At 36.9% G+C, this 24,913-nt stretch overlaps 1 protein-coding gene across 1 annotated transcript; it reads right to left on the bottom strand.

Annotated features, from left to right (window-relative positions):
* Positions 1-6,932: 6,932 nt before the first annotated feature.
* LOC150075014 (glucose dehydrogenase [FAD, quinone]-like) lies at positions 6,933-22,477 on the bottom strand. The gene is made up of 11 exons (XM_090389040.1): positions 22,351-22,477; positions 17,380-17,582; positions 14,960-15,149; positions 14,518-14,649; positions 14,088-14,209; positions 11,348-11,518; positions 11,066-11,219; positions 9,984-10,147; positions 9,499-9,676; positions 9,155-9,377; positions 6,933-7,062 (listed from the first exon to the last, which is right to left on the bottom strand). The coding sequence occupies exons 1-11, from the start codon at positions 22,475-22,477 to the stop codon at positions 6,933-6,935; spliced, it is 1,794 nt and encodes a 597-aa protein (XP_090245166.1).
* Positions 22,478-24,913: the final 2,436 nt, after the last annotated feature.

The following is a 24,913-nucleotide window of genomic DNA, read 5'->3' as shown; positions in this document are numbered from 1 at the left end:
AATTAAAAATTACTATTTTTCGCAGGGGGGGAAATTTTATTCCACTGGATGCGAAACTCACCTTTTGTCATCCCCCTGGATTCAACATTTGTTCTAGCTGCGTGTGTTTGGGCCACAAAATGGACTTGATGAGTCTGCTGTTGTTTCACGCACCATAACTTATAAATGCAGTTGAACTGTTGCATTTCAACCGGTGCGGCTCAAACACTCGTCGAAAGTCGTCTTAAAATAACATCCTCCAGTTGATGATATAACGCAGAAAGTTATAGATTGGCATTTTGTAATCGTGTGAGTCTGTAACCGTGTGGTAAGTCGAAAGTGCAGAACCATGCACGCTGCTCGTTTGAATCCACAAAATAAGATAATATTCTTATCTTGTATGCTCCTCTGAGCCTGTGCAACTCTCTCTCAGAGTAAAAGCTTGATTTGACTGATACTCCAACCAGTTGCAAAAATTGGCGACTGTCCTTAAAAACGCGCTGCTTTGGTAAACTGAATCCTAATCTTGATCTTACCGGATTTCCTCGTTCCAAACAAGAGTTTTAAAACACAGTAAATTCAAAACTGCGAAACAAGGTCCGTTTAATTCCTTCAACTTTTCGGCTGTAAGGGCCGATGGTTAGAAATCATAATTTTTCAGATCAGTTGCTTTCTCAGCCATCATAATAGCCGCCGCATTCGTATTGCCTAAAACAATAGCTGCCATTAAAAAAGCATGGACAACTCTTAGTCCAACTCCTTCCATCCTTAAAAGAAAAAAAGTATTAATCATGTAAAGTTTAAACCGTAAATCATACAGGTAAATGAATCAGTTCTAATATGAACCATTCACAATTCAGTTTGGTGCGTACTAAAAACTACATCTGTGGTTATGGAAGTGGACAGCTTGAATAAATTCATAGAAGAACTAGGTAAACTATTGGAGGCAATGGATAAGTGATATGGAAGCTTTTTTTTTTTCGCTGATGCTATATAAGCTTGCTTACTTGCATCATTTGCCACTGCTAGTACTAAATAAGGAATATAAAAGTGGGCATTTATCTCTTTACACTCTCCTTCCATCCAAAGCGTGCATAAATATTAGTTATTACGTCTTTGCAATCAGGTCGAATCAGGTCGTCGAGAATGATAAATAGATTCATTATTGGTTTGAAATGAATAAGCTTCCCTTTTAGTTCTGGATTCCTATCTCGGGAATTTGTAATGCTTTTCAAACGAACTAAGCCTTTGTAATGTTGAAATGCGAGTAGTCTGTGAACGAAAAAATTGCGCTTTCTCCTGCTCCATCAACTTGCGTTTCATGTGAGAACGCGTCTCATTTATTCTTTGTTTTTTAACTGTATCCACAGTTTCTCTATGGGGTTTAAATTCGACGAAATACCAATAAGATAATGTTTTTTGGATGACAAAAAATTCTTAATGCTCTTGGGTCAGTGACTCAGTAACTTTTACAAATGAATTCTTCGTTTTTGAATAGATCTCGCGAAAGATTAAAAATTTCAGCAAGAACTTCAATCTCCTCTCATTGTCTTAGGAACATCCTCAAACCATCAAGACGTGGGACACTTCCAAGTCTTCATAACTCACAGTCTTCTCAATCATAGACCATGCAAAGGTTGGCTGTAACTGCAAAACCTCTACAGAAATTGCGACCTTTCAGAAACTGACACTTTCTACTGACACCTGTTGTAGTAATATTTAAAATAGTACAGGAATATTCGACTTCTTCAATACATATACAAAAGCACAAGTTATTCATGCAATGAAGCATATAATTCAAGCTGAGAATGTGAATTTAAAGGTTCCCATGAGGTGTTATTATTTGAGCCACCCTCCAGAGATATCAGATGGTTTCACTTTCCAGTCTAGTTGCTCAGCCTGCTGTAACTCAAGTACCATTCAAGCGCAGCATGATCTTTAAATATTGCGAGAACGATATTATTCAATTATTAAACTATTCTAAATTAAAAAAAAGAAAACCACTAAAATCGCTTTGGGATTTCGTTATTAAGTCCATCTCGACTTGACGAGACAGTCTCCCTAGACTTGATTTGATTAATTTGATTGCTTCTTTGATTTGTTTAAATAAAAATATCTGATTTTGTCGATAAAACACTAAGAAAATAAAGAATATTATTGTCTGAATAGCCCTCTTAATAATTGTCAGGATTAGTATACTTATTTTTAATCTGCTTTCATTCTAAAAAAATTATCTCAGCTACTACTGATCAACTACTGTTGAAGGATCTCGTCGAATCTCTCGTTTTCAACTTCCCCTGATACGCACAAAAAGTAAAATGTTCCAGCAACACAATCCACATAGCCATCACTCCACTCCGTTGAGGGTATCGCTCGCAGCGATTAAATACCCTCTCAAATAAACGTGATCCAAATTTCATGAAAGGTGGAAATAATACAATTCTAATGTAAAATTTTGTATCTGTATATATGTTAATTTCTTTAACAAATACGGATTTAAAAAATAGATTAGTGAAAGAAATTTTTAATGTCTCAAATCTGCTAACAGATATCGTAATTCTTAATGTCATAAAAAAATAAAATTCGATTTCTTAAATTTCACTTTTGGATATACTTTATCAAAATTGATAAATTCACATTATTAAAATCTTTAAATTTAATTATAATAATATATTCTCATCACATGTTATGCTGCTACAAAAGAAAAAAAAACCAATTATCATAGCAGGTCAAAAGTACTGTATAGCTCTCATCTGCATTAAAAAAAAAAAAATCAACAACAACACGGATGGCATTATGACAGTCTATCCAAATGGATGGATCACATTCAACACACCCATAACCCAATCCTCCCCCTCCCAATTTCATGATATTTCTCCAGTGGGTAAAACATCATGAAATTGGGAGGGGGAGGATTGCCAGCAGATGGCCCTGATGGCATACATCATTTAATGCTGAGGGTCCTCAGCCCATACCTTATAGATCTTTTTGTCAATATCTTCAGTGTTATCCTCAGCCAAGGCGCCTTCCTTGTGTGTACAGAAATACAATCGGAACTCGTCCACAAGGCTCAAATGCCTCTCCTCCCCTCGAGTTCAGCAGCTAACAGTCAACAACAACAACAGCCGCTTCCACCCAGTTGAAATTGCTGCAAAAAGTCCTTTTTCCAACTGTCATAATCAAAGTTATTTCCGAGCCTACACTATAGATCTATTATGCATTAAAGAACCGATCTGTCATCACTAATCTGATGTCTACAATCCTTGAGAGAAAATCCTAAAAATTAGCCATCTCCTATCTTGGTATTAGTGCTTCATTTGATTTCTTCAACGTTCCAAGCCAACTCTCCTGGTCCGTTATTTGAATACGGAGAAAATCGCATAATTAACAAAAGCGTTACACCTGCAATTTTAATCAAAAAGATTATCCACACCTGCAACAGCAGGAGGGAGATATTATAGGTCTAGATAATCTGTTTCTCTTCCTTCAAAGAGGTGGTCTCTTGTGAGGGTTACAGTCCTCTGCTATGCTGCTACTATTTTAGGGACGTGCCCCATACCACAACCCAGCTACTAATAAAAATACGTCGACACTTATGAAATGAAAATAAATCAAATTAAATCTACTTACGTGGTCTTTCCCCTAAGATAATGCCAAACCAAAATCCGTCCATCTGGTTGCCATTCCCATATCCCCTAACTGAAGAGCATACTGACCATGGAGCTTATTTAATAATCATCTAGCTCGCTCAGCTATATCACCTCTGTGACACTGTCGATATCTGGCTATTGCAGAATATTTATTGATAATGGTAATTTGCATCGCAGTGTTGGATTAAAAAAAAAAAAAACAGTAAAAAAACAAACCCGTGTTTTGTTTGTTATAATACTTTTCGTATTTTTAAGATCAGAATATAATGTTTATGTAAATACGAAGTGTGGTAATGAAATTCCCGGAGTGGTGCAATAAAAAGAACACAAAGTGAAGGAACTCAAAGATGGTATTATTTTTATTCAAAATAATCACCGCCTGATTTAATGCACTTATTACACCGTTCTGAAAAGAGTCAGTAAAGGCGCTCAAAGGGATGTTCGGCGGTTACATTTATTCTTTATGTCCTCAACATCCTGAAAGCTCTTTCCTTTAAGGCCAGTTTCTCCCTGGGGAAAGAGAAAGAAGTCCATTGGTGGTAGATCGGAAGAGTAGGGTGGATGCAATGTTTCGTCAGAAATGTCTTCAGAACTAGTTCGAAATGGGCGGAGGCATTGTCGTGCAAGAAGGGCCAGCTGCCTTTCTCTTGAAATTGTGGCCTCACCTGGAAAATGCTCTTCAAGTATTTGAAGCATTTGTACGTATAACGCACAATTGACTTTCTCCCCATCTTTGTGAATCATCCTGTTTGTCGGAAAACATAATCAGCATTGTCTTGATCGTGGATTTCTGTAAACGGAACTTTTTGGGCCTTGGTGATGATTTTGATGTCCAATGCATGAAACACTCATCTCCAGGGACAATACAGTCGAAGAAATTAGGATTAGCTTGATAAGTCTGGATGAAGTCTTCGCATGATAATATCGTTGCCTCAGCTCATCCGTGAGGCACAAATTTTGCACAGACCTTCCCTTTCCCTAAATCCCTAAATCTTCATGCAAAATTTGACGAATCGTCTCCTTATTTTTATCCAACTCATCAGCCATCATTCTGGAGGTCAAACGACGATCTCTTGCACACTTTTTCAACTCTTCTCATTTCGAGAGGTCGACGTACACCCACTTCTAGGGTCATCGCAAACATCCTCACGTCTGTCTTTGAATCGCTTATACCATTCAAACACACTGGTACGAATTAACGTTTTCATCACCATAAACAGATTTTAACATTTCAAACGTTGCAGATTTTCCCAGTTTAAAGAAAAATTTAATATTCGTTCGTTGCTGACCATTGCAAAATCGACCACTACTAAATAAAGTGGTTGTTAATTACAACCTGCCAGCCTACTGGGCAATTTCTGTTCCACCATCTGTTGGGGGAAGTTTGAACTACAACGTAACACTTCCGTTTATTTTCAAACTCATCAAACATATTCACAACAGCACCAGTCTGAGAACTTATTACCACTCCTAGTAGTTCCTTCTGTAAACAGAAAGCTTTGCTTTTGAGATAGTGTAGAAAACCCTTCCTCAACCTGTTGAATTTGTATGCCATCTTTTAATTGCGAATTATATATTTATAGATAACTAAACGTTAATATCAAAATTAACAATGAAATATGGTACAAATTCAGTAGGTTGAAGGTGGATTTATATATTTATATATATAACCGACGTGGACCCTTAGTTATAATTTAATAATATAATTAAAACAGTGTTATCGAGTCATTGTCATTAATTAGAGCCTTATAAGTCTCGCCAGACATTTTTCGAAAGACAATTCGGTGAGGTGAGGTGAGGTGGGGATTAATATAGAAAATGTAGCTTTGTTTATCCACTTTCCTCCACTACTAAGAAAATGTAGAAGAACTTTAAAATTTAGTTAAAATGAAAGCATTATTAGTGAAAAATTACAGCACCTGGAAATGCGGAAGTAATTTGCCACTTTGCCCACGTTCATGCTTGGCTTCTACTTTGCATACAGCTGAGAAGACCCACTTTATAGTATCAGTATCGAGGTCACGCCTGTCTGGACAGCAATTTCTTTTAAATATTAACGATATAATACGAGTTCACAGAAACTGGTTGATGGTTAGATGAGTTGATATTTTCACACCAGCTACATTTGGTCATAGTGCTCCAGATCGTGTCGTTTTTCATATATTATTTCTGTACATGTGTATTCGCAAGTGAATTGTTATTTTCGGGCTGAAAAAATCATAAAGAACTTGGTGGAAGAAAACAAGAGGGGAGGAAGCGAGAAAGAAGAAAAGGACTACGTCTTTAGAATAGATTCACCCTCCTCCCTCAAAAAACTATTACTGGATCCAAACAGATATAAGATTTCATCTACATAGATCGTGGAGAGTCATTTGCAGAGACTCTGCTAGATATACTAACGCATGAATCACTGGCTTAATCTGAAAGTCGCAATGGATTAGCTCGCGTTGAATCGAAGGTATTTTATGTTCTTTGCAAAGTTTAAGGAGGGCCGCTTGACCATCAACGGCGATCCTTCTCTGGCTGCCCTTCGAATTCAAAAACAAATAATTCAATCGCTCGTGCTCATCTGATCGTCGTTTAACCATCCGTGAAGTTTCCAGTGAAACTGGTGTTTCTTATGGGACGTGTCAATCAGTTTTAACACGTTCTTGAAGATCGCACGTCACGATCTTCGTCAACCTGTTTGTACTGCACAGTATAACAGTGAACCAGGAATACTACAAAAATTGTACATGACTTTTTATATTTAGATTCGTGAACAGGGATTCTTTTTATGTCTAGAAATGATTTCTGAAGCTATTTATGGGCGCCATATCAATGGAATTTGTGTTTTTATTGGATTTTATTCTACACACGTGACTTTTCTGGCTATGGACGTCTCTTCTAGCTGTATTTATCTTGTGTTGGAGTAGGTGATATCTCCAAATGGTTTTATATTTTAAAATTGTTATTCAGATGGAAGAATGAATTATTGAATATTTTAATCGTGAAAAAATGCAAAGTTTAACAAAAACATAACCTTGTTGAAGAATTTAACGTGTACTTATAAAATACAATCGTAGGCGTTGAAAACATTTTAATGAAATCGTATTTACAAATAGACACTGGTTATTAGCATTTAGTCGCTGTTTCACAGCTTGGTTTATTCTACTCTTAAAGAAATTACTGTTGACTAGATGCAAAATCTATTGAAATCCAAGGGGGAACTACAAATTCAGTACACTATTACAACAGTCCTGAAATTTCCCAAGCTTATGTCCGTGCTTCTTCGCCTCCTAATATTATTCCAGGCTTTGACTTCTAGAATTCACTTTTTATCAAAGCAGCTGCTTTCTCAGCTATCATAATGACCGCTGCATTAGTATTGCCCGAAACTATCGTTGGCATTACAGAGGCATCAACAACCCTTAATCCGGTGACTCCTTTCACCCTAAAAAACAAAGAAAAACATTAATCTCGTGCAATTCAAAGTATAATTTTTATATTATAAGTGAAGTAAGTTTAATAATATGAGAAAAAGGAAAGACAGCATGGTTATATCATGCTGTCTTATCTTTATATCATGCTTTTATACCATGGAATCATAATGATTTTCAATAAAGATGGACATGGTACCTCAAGGAATAAAAAACAGAGGATAGCAAACAGCTAGCTCTGCGGTACAGTTTCCCAAGCCAGTTTAAATTAGAGAGTTTTACTATAATTTAACCATTTGCACTGGCCACCAGAGGAACCTAAGCCGAACTCAGCCTCCAAAATGTTCCTCACTTCTCAACTCCATCAGGTCCTCACTTCTCAACTCCATCAGGTCCTCACTTCTCAACACCTCACCCAAGGCAGCTACCAAACCCGTAGATTATAAGCAATGGTGCATCCTTATCCAGTGACGAGTTACTCAGACTTCAGACGGTGATCATGACTTACAAACAAATCTGGCCACAAGGAGCCAAGAGGAACTGTAACCAAGAAAACTCTTTTTGAAGATTTGGTGAAGATCGACTATTTTATCAATAGTATATTTAATAAATAAAATTTTTAGCAATAATATCTTATACATCAATTTATGTATTACTTGATTCAACGTAGTTAACTTCTAGATCTGAATTCCAAAGAAGTTCAGATTTTATGATCACAAATAGGACAACCGATGCTGTTTGCGTGCTGCCATCTGTTATAAACTTTGTTCACTAATACTTGGAGATACTGATAAGAGATGGCAGCACCTACTGGAAGATTAAGATAACCTTTTATTTCAAACGACCTTGAAAAATATACTAATGTACTTCTCAGACCCCCCAACATATGAAACATGTGACAATACGTACGAACATACTCATTTTTAGCGTAACTCAGGGGCGGGTCGTCCCGATGGTGCAGGGGGTACACTACGCCCGGGAGTCAACGTTCAAGGGGCGCCTGAAAACCTGAAACTTATACATATGAAGAAAAATTTAAAGGGGGACGCCAAATTTCAATCGAAACCGAGCGCCAAATTGCGATTGGCACCCAGGCGCCACATACCCTCAGTTGAATCCTATGCTTTTCCAGGAGCATGAATTGGTTGAGGATTGGGAAACGAGAAGAGAATTACGGGCATAATGGAAGTAGGTTCCCTTTTCTTTTATGGAAACTCCTATTCTAGAAACATGAATTTGTGAGGGTCTGGAAGTTGCAAGAAATTTAATGACACAGGGAAAAAAAGCAGATTATTTTCGTTTCATTTATTTTCTCCTTTCTGGTTTCTGTGTCAATAAATTTCTTCTGCCGTCCCAACCCTGAACCAATCCACGTTGCAAACTAGGACACGAATTTAGCAAATTTCACATTGGCTATCTTCATTTCTTCTTTTTCTTGCTCATAATTTTCTTCTGGTTTCCAACCCATAAACATTCAAACAAGAAACGTCCATCATCTTCATTTATTTCCTTTTCTTCTGGTTTCTGTATCAGTAAGTCTATTCGAGCTTCTTAAACCTCAGCCAATGAATGTTACTAAAACTGCATATGGTTTGAACAACTTTTACATGGATGGTCTTCATTCCTCTTTCTCCTGGTTTTTGTGCGATGATTTTTACCCTTTCTTCTAGTTTGTGTTAATAAATTTATTCCTGGTTTTTCTCAACCTGCAACCAACCAATCCTAGCTATTTGAAAAACATGGACTTCAAAAGATCCTCCCCCCACTAAGTTAAAATTTTAGGAAGGACACAGATCTGTTGGAAATAGTGCAGAGAAGAGCAACAAGATTAGCTCGATCCACAAAAGGATATTCTTACCAAGAAAGAGCGGATCTCTCTCTGGAAACTAGGCATCTGCGTGTGACAATTGAAGCGTATAAGTTTTTGAAAGGGTTAAAGGAACTAAATGCCGATGGCTTTTTTACGCTAAAACTAATGTGTGGGAGAAAATTCTAAGGACGCCCACTGGAAATTCGAACGGCTACAAAAGGAAAACAATAAGTCAAAATTAAAGTAATATAAAGCAAATTAAAGTTATCATTTTGTAAATCCTTGAAAAATTTTACCTCAATGTAGGATCAACTACAGTGGAATGATCACGTGGATCTCCCATTTTGCAAGTTCCCACAGGATGATAAGCAGTTAGCGTGTAGGTCCTAGCAACACAATACAGATAACTTTCGCTCCATTGGGGATACCGTTCACAGCCTGGAAATACTGTCTTGAATAAACGGGATCCAAATTTCTTGAAAGGTGATGATAATCCAATTCTGATGCAGAGTTTCATCCCTGTAAACATACTGGGTTGATCAACACGAATTTGTCTCCAATTTAAGACGAGAGTTAAAAAAATATTGAGTTCATCCATGTCACAAAATCACATCACCTCAAAACTCTATTCGGTTCTTACCTTCAACAAGTCTCCTGATATCTTCTGGATGAGCGAAGTAATTTGGATCGATTAACGGATGATCGTACGGATTGGCTGAATTCAATTTAAGATATCCCTTGCTCTTCGGCCTCAGCAGTACTGGGATTAAAGTGAAGGTATCATGAAATATGTAGGGAGCATATACACGTTTCCAAAGCTGTTGTGGACAAATTAATATTAGGCTCTAGCATAGGCAACAAACACAAATTGATAATCATTCACGTTTCATAATAGTAAACGAATGATAATAGAATAGTAATATTATGGACAAAAATTGGCAGAATTTTCTATTACAGACTGCATGGAAATTTGTGAAATTAATCATGTCAAGAAATAATTTATACCAGTAGTAACTTAAAGACCTTTCTCTTTAAATTCAGTTGATTAATATTAATTAGATAAGATCGCTCAATGTCAAAATAACAATGCATTGGTCCAATAAAACATTGAACACTCTCCCTTACCAAATCACTGAATCCTATGATTTCCCGAACAGTGACTCCACCATCAGTAGAAGGCGAACTCGAAACGAGATGGATCTGTATATCAGGCCAGTCTTCTGTGGCGTTGGACAGAGGGGTATTGACGAATGCAATGCCTTCTGCTCCACCTAATATCGTGAAAGGCCCTAAGATTGCAGAAACATAATTCAGAATGATTTCAGTTTTTCATTTTATTTAATATTAAATTTTTAAAAATGTAAGAATTAAGCTTAATAATTCATCAGAGTGAGTTGATGAAATTATTATTGAGTTCCTCTGGATTCATATTTCTGCTCAAGTAGTGTGTGATCGCATGTCGATACCAAAACTTTTCCTAATGAGTAACGCCATTTTGAGCACCTTGTCTCTGTTTCGCACTGATGGTCACCACTTGATCTTTTTGTTTTTTTTATGTTGGGTAATTTATTTAAGGGCAGACACGCGTGAGTCAACCAAATACCACAGGCCTCAAGCCTCTCGTCCCGTCTGCAAAACCAGTCTTGAAGTTGATGAACCTAACTGCGTCTGACTGAAAAAAAAAAAAACAAGCAGATTTTACTTTTGAAATGTTAAGAACCGAAAGGGATACCAGACAGTGCTTTAAGTACATATTGAACAAAGTGAAGACAGTGGCATTGTCTTCATTTTTCGTGTTAAAATATGCACTCAATTTACAGCATTGACCAGAGTACAAATCTATACGTTCTGCACCTCAAAACTAAAGATTTAGAATAATTCGATAAAATGGAATGAATTCTTTTAAGATAATTAAAATGAATTAAAGAAGAAATTAGTCTTCAATGGGGAGGGGATTATTTCAGGCACTCGTCATCTACTCAGAATAAATTCAATGCCTATTTAAGATTCTCTTTGTAAAATCTCTAAATAAATTCAATATCTGTATATATAAAATCGTTCGTTATTCATCTCTTTTTATATAGAACTTAAAATTCATATTAATTTGTTATTAATTAAATTAAAATATGTTATAATCTTTAAAGAGGTTTCGGAAGAACAGAAAAAGAAGTACCATTAAAAGAAAAGTGAAATTCTTTGTTAAGCACCTGTTCCATACTTGATGTACTTGTGGATGTTCGAAGGGGTTAAAACTCTTCTCGGCCTAATTGTAATGGGACTTCTTACGACAAAATCAATCCCTCCTGACGCTACGTGATCCTGAAGGTTATAGCCCACTGGTAAGTTGGCAATGACTGGAATCTTCAATAAGAACATAAAATAATATTACCGAATAATAATACACAAAGTTCCACAAGATAATAGCTTTTTTGTTGCTTAACTTAACTTTTAAATATCAATATAATCACACGCACTCTTGAAAGACGTACCCCAAATTTTCGTAACTCATTCTTTGGTCCGATACCTGATAACATAAGCAATTGAGGAGAGTTTATCACGCCCGCAGATAATATTATTTCTTTCCTTGCTGACACTACATGAGTAACTCCAAATCGATCGAATTGTACTGCGCGCGCAGTTTTGTAGCCATCGAATAGTATCTGGGTTGTAAAAAAGAAAGAAAGGATAATTAATAATACTGAAGTTATCAAAAACAATGCTTTAAAACATATTTAAATGCAAAAAATTCAAAGGCAATTCTCTGTTCTAAATTCATATTAATTTTTATTTTTGAAGAAATCGCTCTATAAGCCTTTGGAAAGTTTAGTTGAGTCCCAAACTTCGTCACTGGCTTCTCTTAGTGGATACTGAAGAGCAGGGAATTCTCAGGTACGTTAGGAATGAGATTACGCTGTATTTATTGTCTGTAAATTGCGTGTGTCCTGTGGTCGATTTGTTATCTCTTTGATTCCAAAAACTCTCTGAGTTTTTGGAATCAAAAACCAAATAACTCAGCCACGTTCTGAAAAAGGCCTATAAAAAATCTTCAGATTATACAAGGGGGGGGGGGGGGTTAAAAAGATTTGTATTTACCCAGAAGTAGTTGTGATAGAAAGATGATTTTTTTTTTTTGTTTGATATCTTGAAATCTCTATAGCAACCACACAAATTTTGGTTTCGAATGGAGAATTCAATTTTTATCTTTGCGGTGCCGAATGAAGCGAAGTGTCATAATATTTTTATTAATATCATTTTATTTCCACATCAGTGGGCACCCCTGGAACAGCCTGGTTCGGCTAGAAGGGTGTACATTATGCAAATTCCATTTGAATGCATTCGTTGGAATTTCAAGAGATCAAAACAGATTGCAAATACATAACAAGGTAAAAATCAATACATAAAATAATAAACAATAAAATAAATAAATACCAAACAATAAAAAACACCGTGGTGAATCCAGGAAAGCCTTTGCAGGGAATTCTTTTCACAAAGCGCTTATTGTTCGTGTTTATAGAGTTCTTTCACTATGTCCTGTCTATAGCGCTTCGAGCTGCAGAAAGATGAGGAATCGATTCCCAGGGAGTTATTTGCTGGGCACACTGACCTAAGGTATTGCACATTTTGCAGACAAGATTGTAGACAAAGTGTTGAACTGCACCGGGTTCTTTGTGAGGTCCGAGGGTTTTCAGAAACATCCCAGATGTCAGGCGAATCAATTTGGCCGCATAGAAGTTGTGCCAAGGTGTGTAGATTCCTCTCTTTGACTATGGGTTCCCAGGGTTTCATGCCCAGGTTTGTATAGAGCACACTCCTAGAGATGGTGAAAGGGTAGCCTATCTCCCTGTTTAGCCATCTCAGGAGCCAATATTCAATCCCCAGGAATCTCTTCAGTTGAGTAGAGGAAGCTCCTGACCAGAGTATCGAAGCGTAGAGCGGTACGGGTGTTAAATTTCTTCGGACGTATTCCAAGAGGAACTCCCGAGGCCTAAGACCGACCAACTCCTGGCGGATTGCCCATTACGCCTCAAGCGTTTTTAGCCTGGCCATCTTGAGGTGGTCTTTGAAAGTAAGCCCATCATCCCACTTCAACCCCAAGTCGGTGTGAGAGTGAACTTTTTTAATGGTGGTCCCATTTATTGTGAGCATAATTTCATTAATAGTCCTCCTTTTTGTGAGTATAATTTCATTAATAGTCCTCCTTTTTGTGAAAGTCATCTGAGCTGCTTTTTGAGGATTCAGTTTAAGTCCCAGACGTCCTAGATAATCCTGGAGCTCGAAGAGTACTATCTGATTTTAGTGATCGGGTTCCTCTTTCTGCAAGGAAAAACAAGCAAAACAATCCAAAAAAATAGCCACTCTTTATGGATAAAACTGCCAATGTGCAACAGTGATGTTGCACATTGGCATAAACAATTCAAATGTGGAAGAACCTCAGTGCATGATGAAGAAATTCCATGACACACAGCAGCTGCTGTAACAGAAGAGAATATTGAAAAAATTGAGGCATTAATCCTGGAAGATCGACGTATTGGCATCACAGAATTAGCTGCAGAGCTCCAAATTAGTGTAGGGCCTGTGTAGAACATTATCCATCAATCGTTGCATATGAGTACAGTGTCTACTAGATAAGCTCCCAGACTTCTGACCCTTTACCAGAAGAAGAAGAAGGAAAGGGCACAGTTTGCACATGAAATATTGTCGCATCCTGCTTATTCCTCCAACCACACACCTTTCGATTTCTTCCTATCCTGAAGTCCTTTCTTCTTGGAAAACAATTTGCTGCTGATGATGAGGTGATTTCTGCTGCGAGTCGTGGTTTGAAGGACAGTCAGAAGTGTTATTTTGTCTGGTGACGTGACTTCGTTGAAAAAGTATAATACATGGTATCGGTTTCAACGTTCTATCACAATTACTTCTTGGTGAATCAAATCTCTTTTGAACCCTCCCTGTGCTACCCGCGAGGACCTGGGGGAGAATGGGCCTCCACTCTTATGTAGACAGTGTTGTCCTACTGATGTTCTTATAACACTAATGCAGAATTTAAAGCCCGGAAATAATCGACCGTCTGAGAGTAGTTCAAACTCGCTTTCAGATACGTTTCCCGTGTCTTCTGGGATGTACAGGCAGAACGTCATATAGCTACATTCAGCCATAGGACCGTACCTCTATGATTGGATGGTCTTTAATCAACAAAGTTACATTTAAATTGTGGAGAGATCATAAGTGTACCTTAGTTGCAAAAGCTCTCATTAGAATCTCCAGGTTTGGTCGCTTAGCTGCAGGAATCAGATACGCTTTGACAGTGCTCCATCTTCTCCCATGAAAAGTGGTAGAGTGAGGAACCATGAAACCTTGAATAGCAAATAAAGTAAATACAATAAACATAAATAACAAACATGCATATATTCAGCACTATAATAAAGTATAGTACACAAAAGTTTAAATGTTTAACAACGAATTATCATAAGCTACATAATAAAAAGACCGAGTTAATGAGCAGTTTTATTAAATTTCAACTTGGAAAATTTGGACCTGGGAGCCTAGAAGTGTTCCTGCTTGAGATTATTAGTAACCATTCACCAGGAATACGCTGTAAGGTTCACAATATAAAATCCCTAAAAAAACAAAATAATATATATATATATTATGCAAAACAAACCTGTCTGAGAAGGGCCATTGACATCTACACTTGAATATCCTAAGTAACGGCCTGCCTCCATGAATGTCTTTGCTACGACGGAAGAATAGGATAACGGGCTGACTCTTAAAGGACCTCCAGCAGAATGATAGCCTAAAAAACATCAATATTATAAAGTTGTTTAGGAAACCATTCGAGACATTTTAAATATTACAGCAAAATAGTGTGTTTTAATGCTTAAAATTTGAAGAATAGCCTCTATATCAGCATTTACTGAAATGGCAATCGATATTTGCCATCATGGACATGATGTTAAATATCGAATACCATCATATCCATGATGGTAATCGATAATTATGCTTTATTTTATCCGCCGTGGGATAAACTAAAGCTCGAAAATTTTTAAAAGTGGTCTGAAACTGTTACATTATTCTGTGAATCTACTGATATAAGGCACACTTACCATTGAAAAGAAAACGAAGATCTCTGTTATCTTCAGATTTCAGAAAATACGAAAATACCTCTTCAGAGCTCCATCCGTAATTTCCCATGCGAGCCCAGTTATCGTAATCCCGTTTGTTTCCTCGAACATAAATCATGTGGTTAATGCTGCTCGATCCTCCGAGGACCTTACCTCTTGGCCATCTACTGCGCTGCAAGTTAAATAAAAAATGTTTTATGCACTTATTTTACGTTACTAGCCGAAGTGCCCCAGTTCACTATGTGAGATAATCAAAATTATTAATAATAAACCGTGTTTAGATGTTTCCAAACAACTCTGAAACCCAGTGTGCAATTTAAACATTAAATAATAGAAAAAACGTAATTGCTAATAAAAAATATTAATCACATATTGCAATATTTATTACATCCCATTTTATTACTTATGAAAAAATTTATGTATAATTTTTATGTATGTATGGCTTCAGTGACTAAAATTTCAAATTATCCGTTTAATTTTTATTTTGTTTATATTTTAAAGTCTGCTGAGTGATATTTATGGCATTTGCCAGTTGATAATGTCGCGTTGTTTTATTTATAACATTTATAATTGACATTGCAGAAATGTTGAAGCAAACTGGTTCAGAACTTTTTTTCTGATTTAAAGCGTTTAATTATAAATATTGATAATTTATAAATTTGAAATTGTCGGTATCTTCTGTTTATTAGAAGAAATTAAGAATCATCACTACACTATGTCTGTAAACTACATATATTCTATGGGCGGTTTGAGGGTTGAAAAACTCGAGTAGCTCTCTCCCAAGAAACTTGACAAGAATCGGAAAAGAATCCCATTAGATTCTCCTATAAAGACGAGGTTCGAATTCGTACCCACGGTGCTATCGTGAAGGTTACACATATGCATAGTCAAATCCATAGAATTTACATACAGGATACTTTATGTTTACAAATAATTTATTTTCCGAAGCTTAACAACCAATCTTTCTCCCTGTTTTTTTTTCCTTTTTTTTTGGTAGCACGTATCTTTATGAGGAGGTTGGAATAATACTTCGCCGTCAAGTGCATCCCTTTTGAAGGTCATCTGTTAGTATTACACCATGTTGATCCCACAAAACTAACAGCATTACCTTGCCAGCACTTGGATGCATCTTTGGCTTTTTTGAGGGTGGAGATTATGTATTCCATTGTTTTGACATTTGTTTAGTTTCGGAATCATAGTGATGGATCCAAGTTTCATTCATGGTGACAAGCCTTAAAAAAACTCCTTGTTTTTCCTGGTTCATCGACAACATTTCATTGTGCACATTGTGCCCTTTCTTTCTTTTTTTGGTAAAGGGTCAGAAGTCTGGGAACTCATCTAACAGACACACTGTACTCATATGCAACTGTTGATGGATGATGTTCTCTACAGATCCTATACTAATTTGGAACTCTGCAGATAGTTCTCTGACGCCAAGACAGCGATCTTCCAGGATTAATGCCTCAATTTTTGCAACGCTCTCTTCTGTTACAGAAGTTGCTAGACTTCTTTGGATTTCTTCATCATGCATTGAAGATCTTCTACATTTGAATTGTTTATACCAATGTGCATCAACACTGTGACCTGGGCAGTCTTCTCCATAAATAGTGGCTATTTATTCATGGATTGCTTTAGGTGTTTTCCCTTGCATAAAGAGGAACCAAATCACTGATGTGTATTCCACTTTATTTATTGTGACACTTCCTACTTCAAACCATTTGAGTTTTAAAGTTGGAGTCACTTTGAATTGGTTTTTACGACTTCCTCAAAAAATAATTAGTACAGTGAAAATAAGTTCCGACTACTCCAACTTACAGAGAGTGGTGCACAGCTCTTTTCGATTAATTATATTTGGTTTAATAGATGATGCAGATTTATTATGCTTAATCAGTTTTAACTGTCATTCTCGGACAATAAAAATTGAAAATTCATGGACATGCTTTATGGTAATAAGTTTGGATCATTTAATTACATTTTCTGCCGATCTTATAAATGCTAAAATAATTTATTTGTAAAAATATTGCAAAAAGACATTTATATCAATACTTACAATAATATGGCTTATTGCAACGTTTAACAAATCCATTTTAAACGAACTCAGGTCTTTTCCACCCGGTGTGGGGAGGACAGCGATTCTGCTAACTGTACTACCCATGAGAGTGAAAAGAACGTTAAGAACCCTTCAAAAGAAGCCTTGTGCTTTGAAAGGTTAACTCATTAAGAACCCGTCATGGCAAACGATGTTAGTGTGCTTTGATGGGTTCTTATTGTTCCAACCAAACTATAATTTAGAGTAAACGATTAATATTTAATGTACGTGTTAGTTACTAAATCCATAACAGACGTTTAAACATTTACCAGCTGATAGCTGTTTTGTCGTTTTTATATAACGAAGTCCATACCCTGCCTTTAAGTCCGAAACAAGAGTGCTTTTGTGGAACTGTCTGATATTTCCAATCATTTCTAGATAGTTGCAGTTGATTGACGAACAATGGAATTTCACTCAAGATCTTTGGAAGTCCACCTGCCTCCAATAACAATACAGTCTTCAAGGGATCCTGAGTCAGTCTGCTGGCTAAAGTTGCCCCTGCTGACCCTGCTCCTACTATATAGAAAATCAAAAAGAAAATAGGTTAAGATGACATCACCTCAACAACATTTCAATATATTCGTTAAGTGAAGTTGCATATCATAAGATCATGGTCCCCATAAGCAGCGAAAAAATGAATAGTCAGGCCACTTTTGATCTGTAATTAATTAATTTTTATTTTAAAACATACAAATAAACAATCCTTGGGATACTTTTACACCAAGATTAATTTGCACTATCAACGCAATTTGGTGATGGTAGTTTGACGGTGCCCGCCTGTTTTAGGAGGACTTTTTCTGCTGGTTCCCATCGATGAAATGATGAAGGCAATTGTCTATCGTGGCAGTTCTTTGGAGAGAGAGAGAGAGACTGTATCAGCATGAGAACATGGAACATCGAAAAGCACGACCTTGAAATCAATACAATCTTGATTTGAATGGAATAATGTGGACAACCTGCCATTTCGAGCCCAGAGTCCAGAAATGAATCCCATTCGACACTTTTAGTGTGTTTTTGAAGAAGCGTAAGCCAGAAAAAGACAAAAATAGTTCAGCCACAGTTCACTGGAATGGGGAAATATTCCGATCTCTGTACGCGTGCGCACACATATACAAAACTTTTAGAAAGTGTTCCCTAGACGTTAACTGATGCCACTAAACGTCCTAGAATCATATTTGATATTAAAAAAATTCTTTTGTCTAACTAGATGTTTTTTTGTTCATTTGGTGTCCTAATACATGCTGGAAGATGGCACCGATTGTGATTTAATTGTAGAGACAGGTTATATTTCACTAATTTTCCCGCTTTACTGATGGTGAAATGATGGAAAAGGAGTCATAAGAAGCAAAACGTCGTGCTGTATAAACATAAATTTCAAGTCTATATGGAGTTTGAGAACATCCAGAATTACACGACTTCTGGATGTTCGAAGTGTGCGTCATCAAAATACCGAAGTCTGAAGGAGGTGTGAGGCTTGGTAATACTCGTTGATATGGTATGTGCAGTTTGGATACAGGAGATCTAAATTGGTTTCAGGTGTCACTTTTGTGCGCTATTGCCATACATATTCAAAATTGCGCCCTCGTGGGTGGCACAGTTGGTAGAATCGCAGTCTTCCCCATATCGGGTGAAAAAGACCTGAGTTCGAGTCCTGTCGATGACGCGAGGAATATTTATGGGTCTTTTTCACAATACGGCTGAGTTTGTTCGTCTCAGGCGAGAGTAGCATGGTTTTTCTCCCGTAAACTCGGGTTTTTCGTCCAGCAAACAGAAAATCGGCCACAGAACCCACCAATTTAAGAACAATATACATGGGGCAATATGGCCTTAGTCGCTGATGCTCCTAAAACCCTACCACAACAATAACAAATGTAGGAACACATTCTATAGCGAAAAATAAGAATCTTGCATGCTAGAACATGTCTCAAAGGTCTGTTTCTAAGATATTAAACATTAATCATAAGTTGCAAAACCACGTAGAAGGAAAAACATTTTTATGTTCAAATTTATGCCATAAAATTATAACTGGGTAAGCGAGCTTTAAACAGAACAAAATATAGGTAACCAACCGAAATGAATAATATTGTTCTGCTACAAGAACCACAACAGTTAATCAGTTATGAGTTTGGCAAAGTACATAGGCAGAGAACCGAGAAAGAAGGGGAGGCACAAATATAAAATCTTAGGGAGTAACAGAAAAATAAATTCATTAAGTTTCCCTTGTAGAAATCCTTACAGGATTATTTGAGTTGCCGACTGCATAGTTCTTTAAAAAAACGTCATTTTTTTTAGTTCTTTCATTTTTCTGGAAAACTGTTAGGGTTTTTTGAATTATATTTTTATTAATAAAACCTCAAACACGAGAGTTATTAGATCCTATAGTACTTGGAACTATAGATTCTGTAGGCATGGGCTGAAAGTCGAGAATATGAAAGAAGATACTTGTTGATATTAGACTTCAACTTCTGTAGATTATAATTTTTAGGAAATACGTATGAAGGAAGGCTGTTCCAGAAAACGGAAGCTGAATGAATAAATCAGGAATAAAAAAGTCGGTTCTTTGAGTTTGAAGTCGAACAATAAAAAGGATGTTGCGTGGTTGCGGCACGTGTTCGGACTGTTTTGAAAGAGAGAGCGAGAATTACAGAAGCCAATTCAGAAGAACAGTGCCATGGAGGTATCTATAGAAAAGGATGCAATACAAACAGAGAGTCTATGAGACAGAGAGTGGAGAGACTCTGTTAGAGATCAGTCATTAATTAACATAACTGCCCTCTTCAGAATAGAATCTAGAAGCCTGAGTTTTGCATTGAAAAAAGGCGACGAAAAACATAAATACGTTCAGGAGTACAGGTTTTAAGAACTTGTGGAAAAATACCATCAGGGACTTCAGCTTTCTTAGCATTACGACTGTTCAAAATTCTTCTGACATCCTTTTGACGGAAGGCCACATTAGGCATTGGATGGAGCGTACTGGGAATGGTGGAAGGTGGGATACAATGATCATTAATACACGAGTTGGAAGAACAATAGGAAGCTAGGAGGTCAGCTTTATCTTTGGCTGAAGCTCAACAGAACCATTTGGTTTTGACAAAGGTGGGAACCGAGATGGTCAAAAGTTGCGCCCAATAGCTTTGGCAAGAGTTTAGAATGCTCAACTACCATTTGGACAAGACGCAAGTTTTCTACTCTTAGCCTGTCCGAAATCTAGTTTTAACTGATTAATAACTGCTTTACAATTCTCGTGAGCTTTGGTGTGGGCAGAAAATGGACCTGGAGAATTAGATACAAGCCAATTACGATATGCAACATTGGAAAACCAAGGTTTATATAAAAGATGAGATTTTAAGGTGGAGTATGGAATAAAGGATTTCATCTCTAAAAGAATAATTTCATTGACACGATCTGAGCAAACGTTGACATCCGAAGATTTGAAAAAATAATCCGACCAAGGAAAGGAAATCTCACAAATCATCCCATTTTACATTCCTGTAACGCCAAACAACACAAGGTTGAGAATGACCACGAGAGAAAGGCTCAATTGGAGAAGAGACTGTTAGGAAGTCGTGATCTGAGGTGACTAGTGGATCTCTCACCTCGACCGTGTACTTAGAAGGGTTGTTTGTGAGAAAAAGATCAAGCCTATTGGCTGTGTGGTTAGGATTGTCTGGTAGGTATATGAACAATCTGTGAGAGGCAAAGGCCTCAGCATCTCCACCAGATAGGTCTATGTGACTAAAAAACTGAAGCCAGCTGGAGTTGTGAACGTTAAAAACACCAAAGAAAATTTGACACAATGTGGTAGAGAGATTTTAAACCAGAGAAAATCGAAAACAGGAGATTCCAAATAACTACGTCTCTGATAGGTAATATCAAAACGGACATATGCACGAGAAGCACCTTTGAAGCAAAAGGAATCATACAGCGATTATTTCGGACCACTGAGATGAGTAGTGGTTGATTAAACCGATAACTGGGATTCTTTCAAGAACAGTACATGGGGTTTAGCAGACTGTAAGCGGAAATGGACATCATTGAGATTATAACTGGACAAACGCATATTTCTGAACTGAACGAGGAATCGTTTGGAAGGTTTAGTTCTTTTCTCAGATAAGTTTGCTCTATTGATTATTTTGACAATTATAGTCTATTCAGAAGTATGAAAAGGTGGAGGTGGGGACATGCTGTTTGAAGTAATTAAATTTTTGGACATGGCGTACACATGGTAAGAATACACAGTACCTAGTTCCTTGACATAACGTGGTCTCGACAGTGTCCCCCCGTGTACCTACTACTCGGACTCCCTCCAGTCACTATCTGGCAGAGTAGAGGCAGTGAGATTATACACTAGCTGATCCGGAAGCCTCCTAGGAGAGTTACTAATATGTTCGGTACGGCGGACTGTCTAGCTGCCGGCCTGCGAACGGATCCAATTTTAAAGATTGGATCTCGCCATAATGTCCATCATAACCTTAAAAGACACCAATCACGCTGCATGATGGAATAGACTAAACATGGGTTCCACCACTTCAAGCCTCCAATAAGCAAAGTAGTGGTATTGCACCGGTTGATGAGAGTGATCTACCACCTGGTATTGCCTGGTGAGGAGCGGCATGCCTCCGTGTGATATGGGCGCCACTCTTCGACCCCTACTTACGTTGATCCACACCTGGATGGTCACCTCCAGTAAGCTAGGTGCCGTATTTCAGGACTTGTGCATGGGGGTTATACCAAGGGTTACTAACAGTCTTCTATAGAAGTTTTAAGAGGCCTTCACAACTGGTCTGAAATGGCTGACTAGGGCAGATGAGCATCTTTTGGCCAATGGCCTTACCCTGTAGATGCTCCACTGGTGAGGAAACAAGTGGACGAAACGCCCCCAATCCCGGTGCATAGCTGTAGAGTTAGATATAAACTTTAATTATCTTGTAAGACCAAGGTCAATTTAAGGACTTTTGGATCACAGGAGCGGGCACCGTTTTTTCTGTACTAGATTGCAGCAGATAAACACTATATATGGCATCATTATATACGAGCACGTGTTGTCGTTTTATTTTCTATTCAAGCATTTTTTAAAATTTTTCTGTTGTTGTTTAAAATTTCTATTTATTTATTTTAGTTATTTTTATAATATCAATAGTTGTTGCCCTAATATACAAATAAATTACAATATTAACAAATCGTGGGTCATCCTATTGATTCTGGGGTCGAGCTACAGCTCCCCTTAAATGGCCCCTCTGAAAGATAATCATTCTCACACTGTTATTAAGCAAACATTTCTTACCTATGATGTAATCGTACTCTGCTTCAATTCTCCTGGTAGTCAGAAACAAAGCGAAATCTTCTCCCACCATATAAATCTTACTAAGTAAAGCGATCAAGCTATAAAGGACGGAATATAAGAAGATCATCTTCGCAAGCTAGCAAAAAGCCAACTGTTCCAGTTATAAGGAGGATAAGTTTTACTCCAATCGTTGGGCAACGGTGAATTTCGAAACGGTTGCATACTGTTCTTGAAATACCTCGTTAAAGGAGCACAGTTTGCCTACTGAATTTACAATCCTACCTTTTCGTTTCCATAATCAGGAAACGTACTACTCTTAGGCCTTGAATCTAAGTTTTGAGGTCGCAACCTCTACTTTACAACCCAGTTATGCTTATGTCAGATTTGTACAATGTTGATATAATATTATGTACCGCAGTTCTTTATGTGGTAGCGTTTGAGCGGAAAGGATTGTCATGTGTCTTTAGACGCTTCTTTGAAATGAGAGTCGATAAGAGGAGCTAAAGCCATCAAGGTGTAACGATGCCTCAATGATTTAATAACATTTCTTTAAAGAACGGACAAAAGAAAAATAAACGAGGCAGAAATGGCCGGATGTTGTGTGTGTGTGTGGATGAGTACAATTTTCCCAGCTTGTACTCATTGCAGTTGTTTAGATGGGATTTGATTTTGACATATATATGGAGAAATCATGTTGCATTTACAGATCTGAACTTCTAACAATTTTCCTGCTTTTTTAATGGTCATTCGATTTGGAGATCAAAGTTAATTTCTATTTGGAGATCAACGTGACCTACTGATAATAATAATACGTTCATTTTAGACTTTATTTTACAACTTGATAAAATTATGCACGTGCTATTCGAACAAAGAGTGAACTTCGAATTGTGTTCATCTGGACAAGTCTTTTCCAGACGCGCTAAATGGAAGACTGCACATACGTCATCTGTTTCCACAAAGTGGCTGAGCGAACATGCTTGAATCAACTATTTGCATCATTACATTCCCCCCCCCCCCCCGACATTTAAGTGAAAAGGCGAGTATCAATGTAAGTTCACTTTGTGCTAATTGTGTGTTCTGTTTTTTCAAAATGGCCGCTTATCTCCAAAGACGCAATTTTACAGGAACCGCAAGGAACTGTGTTCATGAACCATTAACAACGTTTCATTCTTCTTAAAAGCTTCTATTTTCATTCAAGACTATAGTTAGTTTAGTGTTGGAATTGACTTGAACACTAAAAACTGCTGCAAAATAGTTATTTTTGATCTTTTAATCATTAAAATTGAGTGAATATTTTTTATCGCAGAGGACGTCTGAACTTGTTTTATACACGTTCAATTTACAACGTATAAGTAGAAATTTATAATATATTTGTTATTCAGTGAATATAATTTTTATTTGGTACAGATAAAATTATATAGCAGTTAAAGATTTAATACAAAACAAAATTAAAACCCTTCTCCCATTTAGAACAGAATTGGGTTAATTTCGAATGTTTATTATTCATGCTGTCTTAGAAATGCATTATTAAACATTGCGATTCAGGAATGTTCCCCTTATGCATATATAATATGGCTGTGTTAGTACACTTTGCTAATTCCCACACATAGGTGAGGATAAAACTATTCTCGGTGGTGTCAGTGACTTTTCAAATGCGCTTCAGTAGGCGTTTTTTACTTTAGTTCCTTTTCAATGCCAAAAAGGTTGTGTCCTACAGCGATACCTCCTGCTAAGATCTCAAATAGCTGTGTAATCAAGTTCTTTTCAATCTGGAAACGGAAGAAAGCAGTTTTATTTCTTCTTATTTAGGACCTTAGTGTCTAAGGTCCCAAATAAGAAAATCATTACAATTTCAAACCTTTTTTTGAAGTCCAAAACAAAAGACTGCTGAAATATTAAGCCTTGTCTGGCAAACCGGCACTTTCAGGGTCTCCAAATATATTTACACGACCTCAAATCCACTACAGTATTTAGTTTGTGTGCCATTCCTGCTGAAAGGACATAATAGGTGGAAGGTCAAGTTCTTAGGAAGGAAACAGTTGGTGTAAAGTAATTACAAATAAAAAGTCAGAGTAGAAAGAGAAATTTTTCTTTATTCAATTTATAAAAACTGTACAAAAACGTTTGTTTTATTACTAAATATTGTTAGGGAAAGAACTTTACCAACAAGTTTGGCACGTGGACGAAGTTTATAAGTTCAATGTTATAAAACAATTTAAATTAATGAGGGAAAGTAAGAAATGTTGCTGATATTTAAATTTAAAATATTTTACTGGATCGTGGACAACACGAGTGTCTCCAAATTGAATTCATCCATTTCGGAGGAGAATTTAACCATGCGGATATGAACACGAACGTTTTATTTACAAAACTTCTATATATTTCCAGTGAAGAAATATATTTCTCCACTGGAGAAATGCTTTTGTCTAATGAGCGTAATCAATCCCTGTGTATTGTACTACTAAAAGGTGCCTCCACAATGAGATTGTCCTCTATATGCTCACCTCAAATACCGTGTATAATTTTCAACTATGCAACGCATGAATAGATATACTTTAACAAG

The sequence above is a fragment of the Mastigoproctus giganteus genome, chromosome 14 (assembly GCF_048544385.1).
Source record: "Mastigoproctus giganteus isolate SK-2022 chromosome 14, ASM4854438v1, whole genome shotgun sequence".
Classification (NCBI taxonomy): domain Eukaryota; kingdom Metazoa; phylum Arthropoda; class Arachnida; order Uropygi; family Thelyphonidae; genus Mastigoproctus; species Mastigoproctus giganteus.
This window is presented reverse-complemented; position numbering and strand designations above follow the sequence as displayed.